At 32.5% G+C, this 22193-nt stretch overlaps 1 protein-coding gene across 1 annotated transcript; it reads right to left on the reverse strand.

Moving 5' to 3' along the window:
• Positions 1–204: 204 nt before the first annotated feature.
• LOC133172939 (periodic tryptophan protein 2 homolog) lies at positions 205–22144 on the reverse strand. The gene is made up of 19 exons (XM_061307793.1): positions 22043–22144; positions 21790–21902; positions 21198–21292; positions 20836–20935; positions 20477–20620; positions 20096–20231; positions 19807–19951; positions 18861–18927; positions 18621–18776; positions 16538–16745; positions 15958–16106; positions 15567–15714; positions 14598–14748; positions 14322–14502; positions 13935–14082; positions 13597–13771; positions 12994–13212; positions 12508–12733; positions 205–408 (listed from the first exon to the last, which is right to left on the reverse strand). The coding sequence occupies exons 1-19, from the start codon at positions 22058–22060 to the stop codon at positions 234–236; spliced, it is 2754 nt and encodes a 917-aa protein (XP_061163777.1). The 5' UTR covers positions 22061–22144; the 3' UTR covers positions 205–233.
• Between the last annotated feature and the right edge of the window lie 49 nt (positions 22145–22193).

The following is a 22193-nucleotide window of genomic DNA, read 5'->3' on the forward strand; positions in this document are numbered from 1 at the left end:
AAAAGATATCCATATCTTTGTTTTATCATTTTCTCCATCAAACCATTAACAATTCTTCCTTATCCTATGATCACATCTTCATGACCATCAAATTTCATTGAAATCCATTAAAACTTTTAAGATGCACTGTATACAGACAGATTCAAAAATACAGGTGAGAATGTAATCTCCCTCTAACCTTAAAGTTAAATAATAACATTAGAATAAGTTTATAGCTTTTATTGCTGAGATTATTAAGTGACTGTCTCCATCAGATTTGTCATAAAGTCCTCATCAGACGAGTCTAAATCATTATCCTGGTCCATCTCGCTATCACTGATCTCCTCCTCATCGGTGTGGGGGGACCGCTTACGTTTACACTCGGACAATGCCAGTAAGTAGTCTATACTATACTTGTTGTGGTCACAACTAAAATAAAGAAAAACATCAGCATTCAATTAAAAGTTTAACACAACAGTAAATTAAACACCATATTTAAGACATAATATAACTACTGGCTTGTGACAAGATATTGAACACTTTCTCTGCTTTGAATATGAAGAAAAATATCTTAAATTCTTGATTTATAAAAATCCCATTTATTTTGAATGCTGTTTCAAATAATTTCTATACTGAAAGCACAGTTGAAAATTGAGTGATTTACTTCCATGGTAATCTCTACATTTACTCGAGCAGTACTATATCTTTGACACTTATGTATAAGGGAATCTTTGAACTTATGTATAAGGGAATATTTTTCTTAAAAATTGTCAAAACATGCAAATTTCTTACTGTAAAACTAAATTAGCAATTCTAAATATGCAAAATGAATTTGTTAATTAAATTCAAGGTTAAGAAAAATATCCATGTAGACTTATGTACTGTAACTTTAACTTGTGTTTTAAATCTCTAAGGCAGCATGTGCCATGTATCTATCTAATTAAATACAAGTACCCATTGCAGATGTTTAAAAATAACTGTTTTATCTTAATGAACAATTTAAATGTCCACTGAAATCATTTTTTTTAAATAAATCATGTACTGATTTACTGACCAAAAACAAAAAAAAAAATTACACTCTGGTCAGAAAAGATTAAATCCCAAAGTTGACAGTGATCTGGATTAAGGGAGATAATTCATATAATCCATGTGAAATGTATGGCATATAGCTGTCAAATGACACAAATGGCTATAGAAAAAGTTAATGACAATTAATCAAACAAAATGCAATAAATATTTGAACATTGTCAGTGGCTAACAATTTTTTTTGCTTGATTAAGCATCATCAGATGTACCTGTAATTGGTACATTGTACTGAAGGCAAAAGTAATGAAGAATACAACTTTCTGCAATAAGCACTTTTTTCTCTAAAAGATGCAAGTATTGGTTTTTCTTCAATACCAACATGGAAATTATGTCAACCATAATTTTTTCATGATAAACAATTACTTTCAATTGACACAACATTTCTGATATTTAATGTTCATGGAAACATCCAATGCATGACCCATATAATCTATACTGTATAGTGTACATCAAGTACATGTACTCATGACATTATCATAACTGCTGCTAACATGTCATTAAATAAGCCAGGTCATAAAAGTAAGAATATTAAAAAGCATAAAAATAAAAAGTGGTTTGATTCAGACTTGCAAACAATGCGCCGTAGATTGATTGCACATGGAAAAATTTATAGCATATTTCCAAAGGATCCAGTTGTTAAAGAATCATTAGATGCATGGTTGGTGAAAAACTAGCCAGCGTTGTTTGTCCCTTTCTATGGAATGAATGTAGATTGGTATAAAGGTATTTAATAATACAGAGATTCTACCTTGCGTATAAATTTACAAACAGTAGATTGAAGTTCAATATGGGTGAAAGTGTTAAATCTATAAACATTAACGATATCGAGGACAGAGATGGCGCCAAAATCAAAATGGCGGGGGTGAGAAGTTTACCTTTTAAAGTTAATGTAGATGAGGTGGACTTGTCTGTGAGAAGTATATATAAGGAATACCCACAACAGTGCTTACCTGACAATTTTAAAAATCCATCAGGAACTAAAGCAAAGAAACTTGAATATGAAAAGATAGACACTTTGTTATATGAAACGTCAGCGCACATGGTGGCGTTTCGGATAACGAGGGAGAGATTGGAAGCATGGATAAGAGCTCTGGGTGTATTGCATTATGAACATTATGGAAAGATGGAAGGATCATACTTAGTAGACTGGTATGACGAACCAAATGAATGGCTTGACGAAGGTAACAAATCAATCTGCATTGGATTGTTAAAAGAACCATATTTACTGTACAAAGTTACTTTGTTAACACTGGAGTAATCCAAGCACAAGGGTTACAACATGAGATCTTTGCATGCATGATTTCCCAATGCTTCTTTCCCTGGTTAATGCTATTTGTGACTATGAAAGATCTACTAGAGCTGTTCACAATGAGGTAGCTGATGATGTGTTTGAGGACACTGATGATGAAACCTTATGAAAAACAACAAATGAAGCTATGTCAAAGGACGAAATGGAAGAAACAGGTTTGTCATCCTCAGATAATACTGAAACTCCCCAAGTTACAAACAAGGATTTCAAAAAATTACAGAAAATTTTTGCTGAATCGTTATCCAAGTTGACTGAAACACAAACAACTCTAGTATCGAGGGTGGAGAAAAATCTGTCTGATTCATTACAGAAAGTGACCAGAACTGTAAACAATTTGCAGACCCAGTTCAATACAATGAAATCTTTGAAGGATAAGCAGACCAATGACACAAACTCAGATAAACTTCAGTCTCATATAGCTGATATTGAAAAACAATTATATCAGACACGCACAGATAAATACAACTTAACAGTAGAAAATGCAAGATTGGAATCCCTGCTGAAAGCAGAAAGAGCAAGAAACAACACCATGGATGAGACATTGAGAAGAGAAGTCAAGAATTTGAAATACGACAATGAACACTTGTCTGAAAAACTTAACACAAAAAATGAGGAAAATGATCAACTCATGGATGAAAATAAATCACTAAGAAAAAATGTTGATAACCAGTTCAATGAAATTTTGTCCCTTAAATCTCAGCTCTCTAGCATGTTCATGAGTGGTGGAAAGGACACTGAAACCAGCAGGGCAAAAGAGATGACAGACCTGGTAGTCAATGCTGGGAAGAATAAAAAACCAATGGTCCTGTTAATAGGTACTTCTAACATGAATGGCATAAAAGAGGATAAACTTACATCAGACATAAACGTTACTAAAGTAACAGCTTTTACTCTGGATGAAACAAAGAATGTTATCATTAACTCTTCGTGCATACCTGATGTAGTAGTTCTTCACTCTCTAACAAATGATGTTAGAAATATTAGTCCTGAAAAATGTGCCGAGAAACTACAAGGGGTGGTCGAGGTTATTAAACAGAAGTGGAAAGACGTTCACACCATCATATCTCTAACCAAACCAAGAGAAGACAACTCCTTGCACAAGGTAAACTGTGAGATCCTGGATGGGATAATAAAGAGAGACTACATGGAGTATCATGGAGTTCATATTTCTGACAACGAAAACATGTGGCATGGACATCTACCTACAATTGAACTACTGAATCCCAATGACAAATTTCACCTGTCTCCGAAGGGAACATCCATATTAGCGTCCAACATGAAGAGAGCAATGCACACCGTATTAACCCTTTGTGTGCTGACTTGTTTTAAGTGAATGGTAGCCTCAGTACTGAGTTGTTTTGGAATATTGACAAAATTGTCACATTGGCTTACTTGAATGCAAATATTTTAAAATTTTGACAACCAATTTGCATGAAATTTGGCAAATATGAATCAAATACTGTGTTTTTTGAATTGATAAAGTTTTTTCCTAAAAATTCTTATATTTGACGTTGCCTTGGTAACAAAATTTTCAAAAATATACAAAAACAATGATTCTCGAGTTTTTTTAACTTATAATGTTTTCAGAAAAAAATGTTGCTTCGATAAAAAAATAAATCATTTGCTTCAAAAACTGAATTTTAAATTTAATATTATATATATATAAAAATTAGTCAATAATTCAATGTCATAAATATGTTGTGGAAAGTCATATTGTATACTTATCTGAATAAGGAATATGTTTAAGTGAATACTGAATAACACATAATACAACGTTTTCAGTTTATATCCAAAAAGGACATATTTATAAAATTCCAGTTAGCCTGTAAATCCAAATCCAGTGATCTTTTTAGCAGTATTGGCAACCATATAAGAAAACTTGATCCCCAGTTAAGGAATATGCAGTCTTCGGGTCAGGAAATCTTTGTTGAAATTTGGTACAATGATAACGAAATTGTATCTTAGGCTAGCCCCAATTATACTCTATTATTCTTATACCTGTAAAAATCTTTCTTTATGTGCTTTTATAGAGGAGGATGCATTTGTCCAATATTGCTTGTATAGTATTAGTTAACATTCATCCCCCCCCATCCCCCCTCCAACTTTATAGTTTTGTTTCCTGCTACCCGACCTACCCTATTTTTTTGTACCTGATCCTAAAGTTTTTTTTTAATTTTGGAAGAAAAAAATCGAGAATTTTCGGAATTTCATCTTTCTATCACTGTAATCGGTTTCTGTGTTAACACAAAACAAGCATTTCATGAAATTCTTGTTTTAAATATGGACTTTAATAAAATACCACTTGAGTTGTGCATAAAAAGACATGAAATTTAATTTTGATAGACAATATTGACCTGTGACATGTTTAATTTATCTTGTATTAGTTCATATCCAAAAAATGTTGTCGGAAAAAAATAAAATAAAAATATAAAATAAAATAATTTTCCTACCTACCTATCCTATTTTTTTCAGGCTGGTAGCAGGAAACAAGACTATAGGTCGGGTAGCAGGAAAAAAGACTATTATTTTTTTGGCCTATAATACTCCCTACTCTTTAAGAAATGGGCATTTATTTTGGAAGTTTTATTCCTAGCTGGTAACAATGATTGCTAACATAAATTGCTAACACATCAACTAGAATTTATGTTGAAGATATTTAAGCACCTTTAACGGTCATATACAATATCTTTAACTTTATAAAGTACTTTGTTGTGATCACTGATAAATATCAGTTTTGATACATTTCAATGTTTTCAGTGCATTAATGCACAATCGATAAATAATGTTTTATCACAATTATAAGCAAGAATTTAATGTGCTCTTAGAGATGATCATAATTATTTATTAAAGAAACTGTATCAATTTAAAAGAAAAAAGAACGTATTTACAAGAATAAAGCAACATAGAAGTAAGGACAAAATGAAGAATGAAAAAAGTTCAAAGAGAAATGTAATAAAGACGAATATGGGTGAATTAAAAAAAAATGACCACCAAACTGAATTTTTTTGGCAAAATTCAACTACTTATAACATATTTTTCACTTATTTCATCATATTGCAAATGCATTCTAGTTTAAAATCCTGAAGTGGCAATAGAATAGACAATTGGATTAAAAAGTTTCAGAATTTTTATGAGTAAAATTTCTTTTGAAAAAATAAAATATCATTACACCTTAAAAGACTTTCTAAAATACATAATCACAAGAAATTATAGTTTTTATGCTTCAAAATGGTAAAAGGGGTATAAATGATTAAATCTAGGCCTTGAATGAGTATCTTCTCTGGTACATGTGACAAAAAGTTGGCTTTTTGATCGTTATTTTACATTATTTTTTCAATTCTGGTTTGAAAAGTTTTAATATGAAAAAAATATGAAGCAATAAAATTCCCCAAAATTCATTTTTTATCCGTTCAAGTCAATTCTTTAAATCTAAGCCAAAAAAGAATTGTTATATACGAGTTCTCTTACAAAAAATACTAGATTTTGAAGTGACCCTATGTTACATTATTGTGTTCCACTCCTGACTTCTGACATGTATTTTATTTAACATTGTTTTAAAAATTATAACACACAATAACCCACTCTTACTTTGTAAATCAATTTGTCGTGTTGATATTTTCATCGTTTACAGCAGGTTTTTCATATTTTGAAGACCTTAAAACATGATTATTTGAAAAGTGTAATATATATAAATTTTATTTAAAATATATGTGAAATGATGAAAACTATTCCCTGAATTGACTGTAAAATTTCTGTAATTTGTTGATAGACATAGTGTTTTGAACATCAAATAGTATCAAGCATTTTTTTTCAACTTATTTTTTAGTAAAGATAGTTAAAAAGCATCGGTAATTATGAAGCAGTTTTGTTGCACTCCTGACTGCAGTAAAGTTTAAAATTAAAACCATAGAACACAAAAATTCATAAAGTTGGCAACATCAAGTGGTAATGAAATTGTGCAATACTTATAGTCCAATACTTCATAATTAAAACAGATGAAAGTATTTAAAATTTGCATTTTATCTGGAATTATACCCTATTTTATGCCAAAAAACTAGCTTAAATGTATATTTAGAAGATAAAATATATTTTAAAGCATATTTTCCTTTAGAGGACAAACACAGTAACCCACCAGAAAAATTCTACTCATCATTTTTTCTTTATTTTTATTCTTAGTGGATGATTTATAATTCTAACATATTTGTTGCACTGCTGACCAAAAGCATTGGGGCCTTTAAAGTAGAATTGTGAAGTGAAAATTACATAAGAACTTGTTCTGTTGTTTCAGTGAAGTTGAGGAGGAATTACTTGAATTTAATGACAATGTTTTAGTATGTTTATTTTTAACGTTCATTAAAAAAATCACAAAAAAGATAAAAACACATCTGAATTGATAAAATTGAAAATGGAAAAATTTTAATAATAAAACTATCAATAATTTAGCATTAAATTATACAAAAAGATCATTATTAATTAATGAATAACTCTAAGCATGAATAGAAGTCTTTTCGACACACAACTTGAATCTTTAAAAAAATGTGTTGCACTCCTGACAATAGAAATATGGATCTGAAGGACAGACAGATCCTGTAATTGATAAATCTATTTGGTAAAAATGTTCTTTGTGTCTTTATTTTCCAAAATAAAAATCAGAAAATCATATAATGATAATAGTTTTTTCATGCTTGGGAGCAAAACATCAAATGTTGCACTCCTGACATTTTTGGGTATGCACATATACTTGACTCTCATTAATGCTGCTTGTGATTTATATAACATTTTTAAGTTTTAAAATGTATATCAGTTATTATTTTACACTTCCAAAATTCTTTTTTGTCTTAATTTTCTATCAGAATTTTACAATTGATGTTTTTTTGGCAACACTATATTTTTTCTGTTGCACTCCTGACATGGTATAACATTTTTTTAAACATCTGTCATGACCACAACTTGATTAAACAAAAGTTATGACAGTCCACATTTAAAGCTCAATACTTTGAATATTATCAGGAAAGTCTTTATTTTCAACATGAAGCATTGTTTTTTATTTCACAGATCTCCAAAAAATATTGAAATTTCAAAATGTCACAAAAAGGTGTTGCACTCCTGACAATTTTAGCATCATTTTTGGGCATAACTTTTTTGTTAATTGAGATATCAACGAGATATTTGGCAGGTATTTAGACACTATCTAAAGACATATGCTGAGACTTAGAAATCTATTTTTATTGCCTGTATTTTTAGTGTGGGTTGATAAATATGCGTTTGGTCATTTTTTTTGAATTCACCCATATGAAAACAATAAAGTGACATATAGTTACAATAATAACAAAGAATAAAGAAGTAGGCAGAATAAGAATAAAAGCAAGATAAATAGACTTTTGGCGATAATTCCCTTCCATAGGATTAAAGCTCAAATTACTTCACATGAATGTTGGATCTAAATTTTATAATATTATAAGTAATATATATAAGAATAGTCAGGCATGTGTGAAAATTGGAAGGTTCTTTTCGGATCCATTTCCAATAGCTATAGGTGTCCTCAAGGGGATAACTTGAGCCCTTCTTTATTTAAAATATTTATAAATGATTTTCCATCATATTTAGATTCATGTATTGATGAAGTATCACTTCAGACAAAAACTGTTAACTGTTTAATGTATGCAGATGACATTGTTATTTTATCATCATCAGCTAAAGGTATACAAGCAAGACTTTCTAAACTTGAAAAGTATTGCTCTGATTGGTGTTTAAAGGTAAACATTCAAAAAACTAAAGTCATGATCTTTAATAAAGCTGGTCGTAATTTTACGCAAAAACTAATGTTTCAAAATAATAGGATAGACTGTGTATCTAGATACAAATATCTTGGAGTTCACCTAACTGCATCTGGAAGTTTTCATGTAGCAAGATCAGAGCTTTATAAAAAGGCGTTAAAAGCATATTATAAATTGAGAAATGATTTTATTAATTTGAATCCTGGGATTAAAATGAGTATACATGTATTTGACTCTACTATTAAACCAATTCTTTTGTATAATGCAGAGGTGTGGGGTGCAAGTAATATCAATACTAAAAGATTCCTAAAATGCCAAAAGTTAGAAGTTGAAGACTGTTTCAGAAATCTACTTTGTGAAAGAATACACCTTAAATTCTGTAAATATATTCTTGGTGTTCATAAGGAAAGTACAAATTTTGCAGTATTGTCTGAATTGGGAAGGTTCCCCCTGCATTATGATATTGTCAAATTGTTAATCAAAAGTTGGTATAGATTTGAAAATTTGTCCACAGAATTCCCTTTACTTAAAGATGCATATGAATGTAGTAAAAATCTTTTTGTACGTGGAAAGAGCTCATGGTTTGCATTTATACAGAAATTAAGAAATATACTGAATATCAAAGATGAAGTCATTTGTTATGGGAAGCATAAATTTAAGTCACTCTGTCATAAAACCATATTAGATTATTATGTAAAAAATTGGTATACAAGTCAACAAAGTTATACCGATGGTAAATTAAGCACATATGTAAAACTCAAACAAAATTGGGGTTATGAGAATTATTTATCAGTAGTTAAAAATTTTCATCACAGAAAATCTCTATGTAAGTTAAGAATTTCTTGTCACAGATTGCAAATTGAAGTGGGAAGATTTACCAACATCCCTCAAGAAGATCGATTATGCAATAGATGTAACTCTAACAGTGTAGATGATGAAACTCATTTTCTGATAACATGTAAAAAATATGATCATCAAAGAAAAGAAATTTTTCAATCAATTAAAAGTAAATTTCCAAATTTCTCGGCATTAGATGATGAACAAAAACTTTTTTGGTTACTCAATACTGAAGACAAAGAAACTCTTCATTCTGTGGGCAAATTCATAAATGATAACATGTTGTAGTAGCCATACACTTTTATACCGTATATACTCGCCTATAAGTCGGTCCGCCTATAAGTCGGTTGTATTTTTTAAGCTTAAATTAGAGGGATTGACCCGCTAAAATACCAATCTTTTTATAACTCACGTATAAGTGGGATAAAGAGTTTTGGACCAAAGTTTTACTCCCAAAAAACCAACTTATAGGCGAGTATATACGGTATATAGTATTCCCTTTAACTGAAACAGTACAATATTATTGTTGAAATGAGCAATGTCATTTACAAATTGTTATACTATCCATTGGCATATCTTTTTTTTATTATTGTAATAATTTCATACTTGTCTGTTATGGGCTCTAAATTAGAAAAAAATGTTCTGTTCTGTTCTGTTCTGTACTTATCCCACTAGAATACTGATTGGTGAAAACTCTAAAGGCAGATCACAGGATGGCCTGAAGTTTTCTAATACACCGTCTCCCAGTAGACATTGGGCACAAGATTCTGTTTTACATGACTTTTTTTTTTAAAAATTGGCAGCAAGCAAACGATTTGTTTGTTGAACTATAAGTTCGTTACTTTTGATATTGTGATACTGATAATATATGATATTCAATTTTACTCTGAGTTATATTTTTTATTTCAAATGTTACTGAATTCTAAACAAGTTTTGTAAAGGTCTTCACTGAGATAAATTTGTAACATTGAAAGGGACTTAATACAGTCATCCAGGAAGTGAAATGGAAATCCGTATTTGGGACTTGACTTTGCCTCACCCAGTTGGGATTTCAATTTCACACCCTGGATGACTCTGTATTAGGTCCTCAACTGATTATGTAACTAATGACATTCCAAGCCCCATAGCTCATACAAACACATCCATTGCTCTAGCCCATTAACAGCTGATGTTTTCTGACACCATTGTTGCTTTTCAGGAAAGTATGATATCACTGTTTATCATTTTTAAGTCATTTTGCAATGAAAAATGGACTCTTAAGCTCTCCTGATAAAAATGGACTCTTCAGCTCTCCTGATAAAAAATGGACTCTTTAAAGGGTTTTTATCACGTCTCAAAAATTTTTGATATGACAAAGTTTACATGCTATTAAAATCATATATTTAGAAATCTTTGCTAGAAAATTAATGTTTTTGATGTTTCAGCTATTCAAAGTTTGAATTTCTCAATATGCATATTTTGATCACCAATGTTACGCGCCATTGCTCTGACGTCATAGGTGTCAATCCTGGTCAAGCGAAGTACTTATTGTGTATACAAAAGGTCTCACTTGTTGTGTCTATTAAACTAGTTAGAAAATAATTAAGTGATAATTGGATAATTGACAGCTACTAAGGTATAATTTATGGCATTAGGATGCACAAATGTGCACAAGAAAGGTTTTAGGAAGTTTTTTTCCACATTTCCTGGACTTGGTCGAGAGATGAAAGGGGCCTGTTTCTGCAAATGCGATGGCGTTTATTATCTCCATTCAGAACAATCGTTTATGCCCGATCGATCACAAATTTTTTTCTGTCCTATAAAATATTTTTAGGAATGATACCTTTTAAAAAATAATAAATGACAAACAAGCATTTCTTAAAAGTCGCACAGAATCTAGTAAGAATGTTGTGAACTTCGTAATGGCGTACGGCGCAATTGAAGAAGTGTCATTTCTAGTACACGATATTCACTGCTAGAACAGATAGAAGATACACAGGACAGGGATTTTTTTAGGGTCTCTCCGGGGCCGAAATTCGGCCCCATTCCCAATGCTGAAAAGTGCATGTTTTCCCAAAATTATACCTAAAAATTCCCAATATGAAAAAAGTATAAAGTTGTAAATTATTAAAATACAATAATGACGAAAATGCGTTTATGTTCTCTATGTGCGATGTACGAGCCATATGAGGAGTTCCGAGAAGTTATACGGAATACTACGGATATTTGCATGCATACTTTTTAAAGCAGGATCGATGTTTGAAAATTAAAGTCGGGATCGTTATTTAATAAATAAACGTACACCATGTCAGCTTCTCAAGATTGCCTAGGACGGTAATTTTCAGGCTGGGTTGGGTCACCCTTATTCTTATAAATTGGTCAAACAATACCGATTAACCACTCATCTGGAATAAATCCACTGTCAAATTTTATTTTAAAGATCTTCTTACATAAAGGTAAAAAAAATGACAATGTATAAATATGTTCATTTAGAATGTTATCATACCCTGCGGCTTTGCCAATTTTAAGCTTCTGAACTTCAACAGTCGCTATTATTTCAAATCACTAAAGCTGGTTTAGGCCAGCTTCATACTATGAAAAATAAGAAAAATGATTAAATATTTGAATTTTGCTTGTTTTTTTTTCTATTTATTTGTATGAAGATATTTTTCCCAATTTCAACCAAATATCGCTATTTTTCCCAATCCCTGCAGGATTTAATTATATATAATTAATCAAAATAGTAATGAGGGAGAATTTAAAATTCCCATATTCATAAATGTTTAAGAAATTAGTAATTCGTTCTATTTAGTCGAAGTCCCGAGTTGTCAACGGCTTCGTCTTCGGTGACCTCTCCAACTGTCGATATCTTTTCTGGTTATTTCTCTCTGCTAGACGTTCATACATAAAAGATTGACTGTCCATTACCAAAGGAATAGAGTCGATGTCAAAATTTCAACCGGACTTATTGTGTATTCTATTTATTTAGTGTAAAAATCTACTCAATATATTTTTTCTTAGGATAAGCTTTACGAGTTCTATTGACCATTGACACCTATGACGTTTCAGTACCACGTGACCCCTATCTAATTAGTGGTGATTTTTACTCCGAGGACCCCATATTACGGGCGTTTTATCGTCTAATTATGGCCGTTTTCAACATTATTTCATAATTAAACGATAATTATATGTTTCAAGAATATTATAATGTTTCATTTTTAAGAAATATAGATATGTGATAAAATCCCTTTAAGCTTTCCTGATAAAAATGGACTCTTCAGCTCTCCTAATAAAAAAGACTCAAGCTCTGCTGATAAAAATTGGATTCTTAAGCTCTCCTGATCATGATAACAGGATCAGTAAAACAAAAGTTGAGATATATAATATATGATATAATATATAAAGAGTATACTCTAATGGATAGTGGGTTTTTCCAACTCCTTCTATTTGCAAACAAACTCAAGGGTTACATCCGAAAATGTCTTAAAACTGTTTGATAAGCAAACATTTGTTGGATTTTTTGAGACATTTTCTACTCACATTTTACCGATGTCCTCATACTTCCTGGTTATGTTCTTCTGAAGCGTCTGTAAACAGCTGATAATTTTCTGTGATCTCTGTTTTAATTTTAAGCCATGTGTCATAAGAATTCTGTTCACCCATAGAAGATAAAACTCAATATGAGCCGTGGTCTCCAGTTGTGAGGCTAAGAACACTAACAATTTGTCCACATATACATCAGGCAGGTTCTCCACTATCACTTCAACTAAAACAAGATCATATATATACATGTATATGTAAAATAAATTCTCATTTGAATTTGGAAGGAATCATTAGGCCTGATTGTAACATTATTATCTAGAATATTTCAGCTTTAATGGGTTCAATAATTTGAAAATATGATGACTCATTAAATTTTGCACATGCATGTACCAATCTCAAAGATTTGCAGAAGTTCAGGAAATCAATGAAAACTCATTTTGTTACAAAATCTTACTAACATATGTTGATTCTATGTCTACTTACTGCTAGAAACAGGAATATTCTCAAGAACTTCTTGTTTTAGTTTTGTTTCATTTAGTTTAAAGCAAAGGATGAGAGCAGTAGAGTACTCTCCCCTTGACAGAGCCTTCTTTGTGCTGCTAGGTGTCACTTCAATATCAAGGTCAAAAGGGTCAAACACCAAGCTACTGTCCAGAGAATAAATCATCAAGCCCTCTGTGGTAGCTGCTGCCCATGCTCTTCCTGTAAAGAAAACATTTTGGTATGGCAATTATTCTAATGATTATCATAAATTTATGAAATGTTGGACAGCATCTGCTTTTAGTCAAGGGCACATGCACTACTTTTTTTCATAACTTATGATGAAAGCAAGTATTATGGATTATGGACAAAGACAGCAAAAATAGCCAATAAAGATAGACAGCAAAAATAGCCAATATAGATAGACAACAAAAATAGCCAATATAGATAGACAGCAAAAAATAGCCAATATAGATAGACAGCAAAAATAACCAATATAGATAGACAACAAAAATAGCCAATATAGATAGACAGCAAAAATAGCCAATCTAGATTGAAAGGTTTTCTGTGTAAAAATGGCTTGAGAGAAAATAAAGCAAATTTTACCTGTTGGGGAGAACTGTATGCTGACTACCCTGACCTCTGGTTTCCAGTGACGACTGCTAAAGTCCCCCTTTTTGACCCCTGGGAGACTGATATTCTGTCCATTCTTATCTCCCTCTCCCTGGTCAACTAATGCTAGACTGCCCCAATCTGACATTTTCTTCTTGTCCAGGTATTCCTTGATAAATTATAAATCTTTCAGAATATAATTTAGTTGAAAAAAAAGGAAAAGAAAACTTGTCTGTTAATCTATGACTTCAAATAATAGCTATAAAAATTCTTCCAACTTCCTTGTAAGGGGATAATAAACTTTAAACTAAATCTAATCTAAATTCTCTTACCTCCATGCCATCAAAGGACATATTACAGGATATGTCAAACTTTTTCAGCAGGAGTTGATCAGGAATGGAGTAGATACACACACTCTTAGACTGACCTGCTGCCAGCAGACATTTTCCATCTGCACTGTAGCAGATTGTCATAAATGCCCTGCATAATAAAATCATTTGTTAAGAGAACTATACAAAAAGAATATTCACAACATTAAATGATGCATTATTTGTTTATTCCTAAGCATTATACAAACTTGTTTAAGATGATACATACTATATTCAATACTGTTTTGTGGAATTAAATCACAGACTTACAGCATCTTTTTTTTTTAATTCCCCTTCTTTTTATCAACTACATATTTAATTCTCTGGTAGTTTATATTCATGCAAACTTACTTTCCTGCTGATGCCTTTTTGGCTGTTATTTTGTCCCCTTCTTTCCTGGAGTATCCAAGGTCATGGCGACCTTCAATGGAGTGGGTCTGTACAATGTTGGCAGGGTCCCAAAATGTCAGCTGAGCATCCAGGGTGGATACAGCCAGTTCATTTCCATCAGGTCGGAATCTCACAGCCAGGACTGCAAGTCAACATTATAGACTTACTACTGCCATTTTCAAATAATTTGAATGATAGAAACTGTTGAAAATTTCCCTACATCTGTCTTATACTGACCATCCGAGGAAAGGACAATTGTTTCCCTGGCTCCTTTGTTTTCAAACACGTCCCAGAGTTTCACAGATTTATCCCAGGACCCACTGGCAAGGAGAGCTTTGTTAGAGCTAAAACTCAGAGAACTGACAGGGCCCTCATGTCCTGCAAGTACCTGTTAACAAGTCTCAAGTTTACTTTCAGGAAAGAAAATTTTACATTCTTAGAAGTTACATCTTAAATAGGCATATGTAAAATAAATGAGATATTCCAAAATTTTAAGCATTTTCTTTACTGGAACACAACAATTTACAAGTGGAAAAAGAACAAGTATTCTGAGAATAATGCATAAGCAATACTAGTCCCCTAACTTGAAAACTTGATTTATAACTCATCAAGGTACACTTGTATACCGAAAATTAGCTCAATTTCTGCAAGAGTTTAGAAATAAAGTGTGGAAAATCAAGAAAAACAGACAGACAGACAAACAAGGAGGAACCTGTAGTCCCCCTCCAGTCTGAACAGTAGGGGACTAATAAACAATGAAATACTAAATGCAGAAAGACAAAGAAAAACAGAGAATTGAACTCATACAAGTTTTACACAGAGGTAACTCTGGTAATTGTCATCCTGTGAATTAATGCCTTTACATACAGTGAAACTTGTCTAATCTCCATGTTGTATAGTCTGAAATCTTACCTGTTAACGATAAAAACTTTTAGTCCTTTGGGTAAATGTAATAGTTGAAAATATTGTCTAACATGGAATGTTTTCTAATCTGCCCAATTTCTATGGAACCAGTAGTGTCCCGATTAAATTTTACTGTACATGCAAAGTGTAAGTATAATTCAGCATTGACAGTTCATTATACTGGTATTGTAAAAATGATCCCTACATGTATGGTTCCTCCCACTGATTCACAAAATAAACAAAACACATAAATATTCACATTTACAGTATCAAATTTTGAAGAATGAGAAGTATCAGACAAACCTCTAAGAGTCTCCCAGTCTGCATGGACCAGACAAAGATCTCAAAGGTGTCCAAAGCCCCAGCACATACAATGTCACCACTGTTATCTACCGTGATACAGGAAAACTGAGCAGGTCGAGGAGAAGTGAATGTACGAAAGTTACGATACCTATGTAAAAAGAAAAAAAATGTATGAGTTGTATGTAGGTTTTAGACTTAAAATTCTTCAAAAAATCTTTCTCTTAAAATTTGAGATTTTAAAATGTGAAAATGAGAGTCCAATTTCTTTTTTATGACAGTCACTTGCAATTCATAATCAAAATTTCACTTTTAATCAAACATGACACTTGAGGTACGCATATCAAATGAAAAAGTATCTGGTGTAAATATACATTTTATTTTGGTTTCTAACCTGTTTAAATCAAATGCTCTAACAGTGCCATCTAGTGAGGAGGAAAGGACAACCTGTCCACTCTGAGTAAATGCTACTCCAGTTACTCCCCCTAGATGTTCATTGAAGGTCACAAAACAGAAGCCACTGCTGGTATTCCACAGCTTCACCTATAAAATGAAAAAGTTTAAAATCAATTTAAAGAAAATCAGTAAGTTTTTAAAATATATGACCTTGATATTGATTTATTTTTAAGTAATATTTCAAACCAAAATATCATTACTCCTTATCAGTTTACCTTAATGAGAGTGTAGATTGGCAAATAATCACAATGGTTTTAATTTCACTATGTTCGCGATTCATCATTTTTCCAAAAAATTAAACCCATCGTGAATGCTATCATTAGTATTTAAAAACGTTTAAATGCTTATACGAAATTTAAATTAATTTTTTGCAGCGTGAAATCAAAACCATCGCAATTGGCACTTTTCGAGAAATCGTTAAATTTTAACACTGTGGAATTAAAACAACTTACAGTACTCCATTTTCATTCCCGAAGAAAGTTTCAGGAAAAAAGGGATAAATTGAATGTCTGTTTTACCTTGCCATCATCTCCCCCTGTTGCAATATACTGTCCATCTGGTGAGTATGACAGGCAGCTGACATTGTTGAAATGACCCTGTTGTTTCAATACATATGTCTCACTCTGCCACTCCCAAACCAGGAGCTGACCTAAACCAGCACAAGCCAGTCCAATCCAGTCACCACTCTTGTTAAAGGCTACCGAGGATATCGTCTGCTCGGATATACTAAAATAACAAAATTACAAAAGAAACTAAATAAAACTCAGATGGACTGACAGTTTATACTAGCAAGAAAAAAAATGGCAAGAGTCACTCATGTGGCTAGCTCTTTAGACTAATGTTTGAGAACAAAAGTGATTTGAACTGAAATCTGCTCACTGGTCAAGCACAATTTTTTTTCCTGTTATCAGAACTCAACACACTGACTACCACAATATTCCAAGTGAACATTGATAATGGTGGACACAAGAATGACCTAGATGCAACACTTATGCAATTTTGGTCCAGGTCGGACTATTTACCTGGAAAATGACTTATCCTAAAAACTTAAACTGCATGGTTACTCATTCAGGAAATGCAGGTCAGATCTACCATACAAAGCAAGTCTATAAGTGTGCATTTCTTGATGCATCATCCATACATGTTTGGTCCAGGTAGGCCTTATGGGGATGGACATGCTCAAAAAGTCTAACCTGGTCAATCATCCAGAAAGCATACTTTATATCCATGCAGCATCAGAAAAAAGTCTGGTAGTGTGCACCCAAAATGCAAGTTTGTGCTATGAAGGGATTCAAATTAAACTGGAATAAGCCAGCTCCAAAACCTTGGTCACTCATGCAGAATCATAGGTCAAATCCAGCATCAGAAGCAATTCTGATAGTGTGCATCTGTAGTTGCCTTGTCCATCAAAGTTTGATCTAGGTACTGCTACAAAAACTTTAACCTGGTCACTCATCCAGATAATGTAGGTCAAGTCCAGCATTCAAAGCAAATCTGATAGTGTGCATCCCTAGATGCAAAATCCATGCAAGCTTGGTGCAGATAGGGCTTAAAGTTACACTGGAATGAGCCTGCTATAAACTTTTTAACCTTGTCATTCATCTAGAAAATGCAGGTTAAAACAAACATCTGAAGCAAATATGAGAGTGTAATCCCTTCATGCATTATCCATGAAAGTTTGGTCTACAGTGTGCTTGAAGTTAGACTGGACTGAACATGCTTAAAAAACTTTAACCTAGTCACTCATCCAGAAAATGTCGGTCAAATACAGCATCCCAAGCAAGTCTATTAGTGTGCATCCTTAGATGTATCATCCATGCAAGTTTGGTCAGCATAGGGCTTATAGTTACTTTAGAATGAACCTGCTCCAAAAACTTTAACCTGGTCGCTTATCCAGAAAATGTAAGTCAGATCAAGCATCTGAGGCAAGTCTGGAAGTGTCGTCCTTAAATGTATCATCCCTGTAAGTTTGGTCAATATAGCCCTAAGGGCTTATAGTTACATGGAAATGAGATCTGCTCAAAAAACTTTAACCTGTGCCATAACCTGTGCCAAAAACTTTACTCTGCTCAAGAAACATTATCCTGGTGAAAATGCAGCATCTGAAACCTGGTACAATGAAAGATACCAAAGGCATCCTCCATGCATCTCTGATCAATACTGGGCATAGAAGTGTTTAAAATGAAGTCCGCTCCAAAAATCTTAATCTGGGAAGCAGACACCAAGCGTATTACATAAACTTCCCTAACTTCATTGAGGTGAGCTAAAAATATGTCAAGCCCTTTTCCTAAAAAAATCCCTTGCATAATTTACAGTTTTACACTCAGGTATTGTACTGGCTTAAGGTACATTCAACCTCTTATCTTCCAATTTTATTAGCATTTTGAAGAGGCAGATCTCAGGTAAAAGTATATACAAGTATAAACATTTTTATTGGAATACACTTTAATAAACAGAACTGCACCTGCCTACATCACCAAATATATTACTTGACATAAAACAAACTATCCTGTCAAAATCAGTAATCTGAACAAGTCTACGAGAATCTTAAAACATAACTGTGAACTATTGCTTATTATTGTTCACTAACAAAATAAATACCTTAGTGAATGAATGAGGTTAAAATCTGGAAGTTCATGAAGGTAGAATGAGCCATCTTTAAATCCAGACACCAGGATATGAATATCTTTGTGGTAGGCCACACTGGTCAGCTTAGAAACCTTTGCACCTTCTCCTAAACATTCTCTGTATGAATGCCTGCAAAAAATAATACCAATGGTTCAGTATACATGGAATGTTTCTATAGGAACAAGATAGTTTAAACTGTGATTAAACTCTTACTTGGCTATCCTACTATATTTGATTTGGTTGTCATTGCTTCCTGACTTTTTAGTCACATCCTCCTCTTCTGAAAATAAACACAAATGTACAGAGGAAATCAAGGCACAAAACATCAGATCAACAAAGCTATCATTGCAGGAAGCAAAAGTTTAAAAATATTAACATAAAACTAGAGGACAATAGTCTCATTGGTAACCTGAGTAAAAAGATTTATTTTAAGTCACATTCTTTTTTCCTCCTCTACAAGACTTAAGAGCCCTTTAAGATCACTACTTCGATCAAGGGCAAATGATGCCAACAAATCTTATTTAGTCATAATTTGACAATTTTTTGCCTTGTTTTTAGTGAAAGAACATTTTTAAATCCTTCATTGAAATCCCACAAAATAGTTCTACCAGTAATCTTTATGTCTATAAATCTATCAAACTTAATTCTACACTGAATGTCTAAAAGGCCAGCATGTGAAATGATAATTTATAGCTTTAGTTCTTGAAAAGAAAGGATTGAACTTTTTCTTATACATTTCCATGTTTGAATCTTTGTACTGTTTTTTTTAACCATAAATTGAAGTAACACTACATGATAATGCTTTCATATATACAGTTAAACCTTGTTATCTCAAACTTCATGGGACCAAGAAAATACTTCTAGATATCTGAGAATTCGAGACATTCGGTGTAAAATACTTAAGAAATAAGCACTTGGGACTTCAAAATCACTTCAACATATTCATGGTATTGGAGATATCCGTGTTTGAGATTTGTAGTCTTGGAAGGACTTTGTGTTTTTAAGGAACTCATATAACCTAAAATGCTTGTACACTTTCAAGCAACAAAAATTATATTCAAATATTTCATGTTATTTTTTTAATGATTAACTTCAAAGGTATATTTTAAGATCAGAGCAATCTAACACCACTGTATGCTGACGTCTTTAAATTGTCAACCTTTCTTTTCTGGTTCCTCCTCTTCATCATCAGATACCAGTTTAGCACCAGTCTCCATCTCCGGTTTACTGTATGGCTCCAGTCCATCTGGTTCTGTATCACATTTCCAAACACTCATATGACCTGTTCTACTTACAATGTATACCTTTAGATTAAAGAAAATACATCAATACCCACAAGTACCTACACAAGAGTTACCTATTACTTAAGTCCATAAAAAGTATCTTAAATAGAACTGAATGTCAAACTTTGAAAAAGTGGTATAGTACATGTGATTACTAAAGGATACATCTAAGGAGTCCTTTTCAAAAAAAGCTCCAATAATAGCATCAGCATGTCCACCTATGGTATAGACTATAAGGTTGTTATAGCGTTCTGTACCATATACCCTTGTGTTCATGTCCTTACTCCCCACACAAAATGCTCTGTAAAAGATAATATACAAAACTGTACAGTCTGATAGGAAATCAAGTCATAAACAAGTACTCAGCAGTAGTTACTAGGAATCCTGATTTATATTTGGCTCATTTTGACATACTCAAAACTTTAGAAAAAACTGTTGTTTATCATGGACTAATAACATACAGTACATTAATTATGAATAAGCATGCAGAAGTGACAAGAAGAAATACAAATACATATGTAATTTTAACAGTAACAGAGCTTGTACTTAGAGTCTGTTGTCCAGTCAATACACAGAGTCTCATCATAGGCTCCATAAAAGGTTCTGTACAAAACAAAGGGGTTAAATTCTTTGGTTTTCCCTGGAGCATGAAAAACCTGCACCATATTGTCACGGGTGGCAGCAAACTTCCTGAAAATTACATTGTACCAGTATATACATTTATGTGCAAATATATAAACATACATGAACATAAGATTATGTGTGCAATTGATGGGCAGCATCTTCATGCACTTCTTATTTGTATAGTATTTTAAAGTATAAATAACAATTGATTACAGCAGTACAGCACACTCGGTACTAACAGAGGGTCAGAGAGAAAGAAAGGAAGAGCACTTTGTACTAACTTGCCATCTGGGCTGAACTGTATACAGTGAACTGGTCGATGGAACTTGTAAGTGTGAATTACTGTCCTGCTCAACAAGCTACATAGTAAGGCATCTCCCTCTGAAAAAAAAAACTTTCTTGTATCTTAGCTATAATATTAGGGGAACTGCAAAATTATTTCCCCTTTTTTATGTAATTTTCATTTTCTGCAAATGCCTCATGAGATGAGCAATCAACTTTAAAAATACCAAATCCATGCAAAATTCATGCTAAATCCCACTAATTTCATGCACTCCCACTAAATCCATGCACTCCCCACATTTCTCTCTGAAGAAGATAAAGGTATACATATAAAATACTACACAGGATCCATTTGTCTCACCTTCATTAACCAAAATGACGGTAACTCCATCTGGTGACAATCCCACACACGTTATGTTGGTGTTACTCTCTATTGGTAGTGTTTCTGACTGGTTGCTACAAGCAAAGGGATAATTATGAAAGCATGGCATTTGTTCTAACAAATCAATCTTAATTTGAATTAATAAACATCTATAATCTAAGAAATAAGTGTGAATGCATATTTATTTTACAGAACTTAATAGCTCAAAATTACTCCCCTCTACCAGTTCGTCATTTTTAATCTAGTTCATAGTTATCTAGTTCTAGTTATAGGCCTACTATTACTGCTACTTGTCAAATTGTGACTTTTTAAATCTTTATAAAGGTGTATTTGCTGTATGTGTGGTTGTTTAAAAATTTAAAACTTATTATACTAAATACACAGTGATGGGTGGGGAATTGGGAATATGTGACTTACTCAAAAATATCAAGTAGAAAAAAAATAAATTACAAATTATGTTTTATGTCAAGTCAAATATATAGGGCCTACTCAATGATTGGTGTATTCAATACAGAATATTATGTAAATGACAAAATATACCGTGTTGAATGTTTCTTAATTTCTATCTTACTTTTTCAGGTCAAAAATGGAAACTCTGTTCCCTACAGGACTGATGATACTGTTTCCATCCGGACTAAACAGAATGTTTCCCTTCCTGTATACTGACCCTAGCAAGTTGGAAAACTGTAACATAGTAAGGCTCAAATAATCATGCTATTTTCAGTTGCCAATCTAAAATTTACACAAGTTTAAACACACAAAAAAATTGATATTATTCCGCACTGCCAACATACAGTTGTATGCAAGCATTTCTTCAATCTTACTTTGTATGAAAATTTCATCGTTGATTAGATCTTTCACAAGACTGTTCCATTCTGGTGCATAGAAAAATGTATACACAAACACACGTGTTTAGCCATTGACAGAAGTTACCCCCCTTCATTTTAGATTTTACAAAATCTTAAACTCCTTTTC

Source organism: Saccostrea echinata, unplaced genomic scaffold, assembly GCF_033153115.1.
Source record: "Saccostrea echinata isolate AGI-Se365-2 ecotype Australia unplaced genomic scaffold, CSIRO_AGI_Sech_v1 ptg000056l, whole genome shotgun sequence".
Classification (NCBI taxonomy): Eukaryota; Metazoa; Mollusca; class Bivalvia; order Ostreida; family Ostreidae; genus Saccostrea; species Saccostrea echinata.

Excerpts from the sequence above, each read along its gene's own strand:
- LOC133172939 (XM_061307793.1), bottom strand. Across the intron at positions 21,293-21,789 it reads TCCATTTTTGACCTGAAAAA|CAACCAGTCAGAAACACTAC; the intron begins GTAAGATAGAAA and ends CTTTGCTTGTAG. Across the intron at positions 13,213-13,596 it reads CATACAGTTCTCCCCAACAG|GAAGAGCATGGGCAGCAGCT; the intron begins GTAAAATTTGCT and ends TTTTCTTTACAG.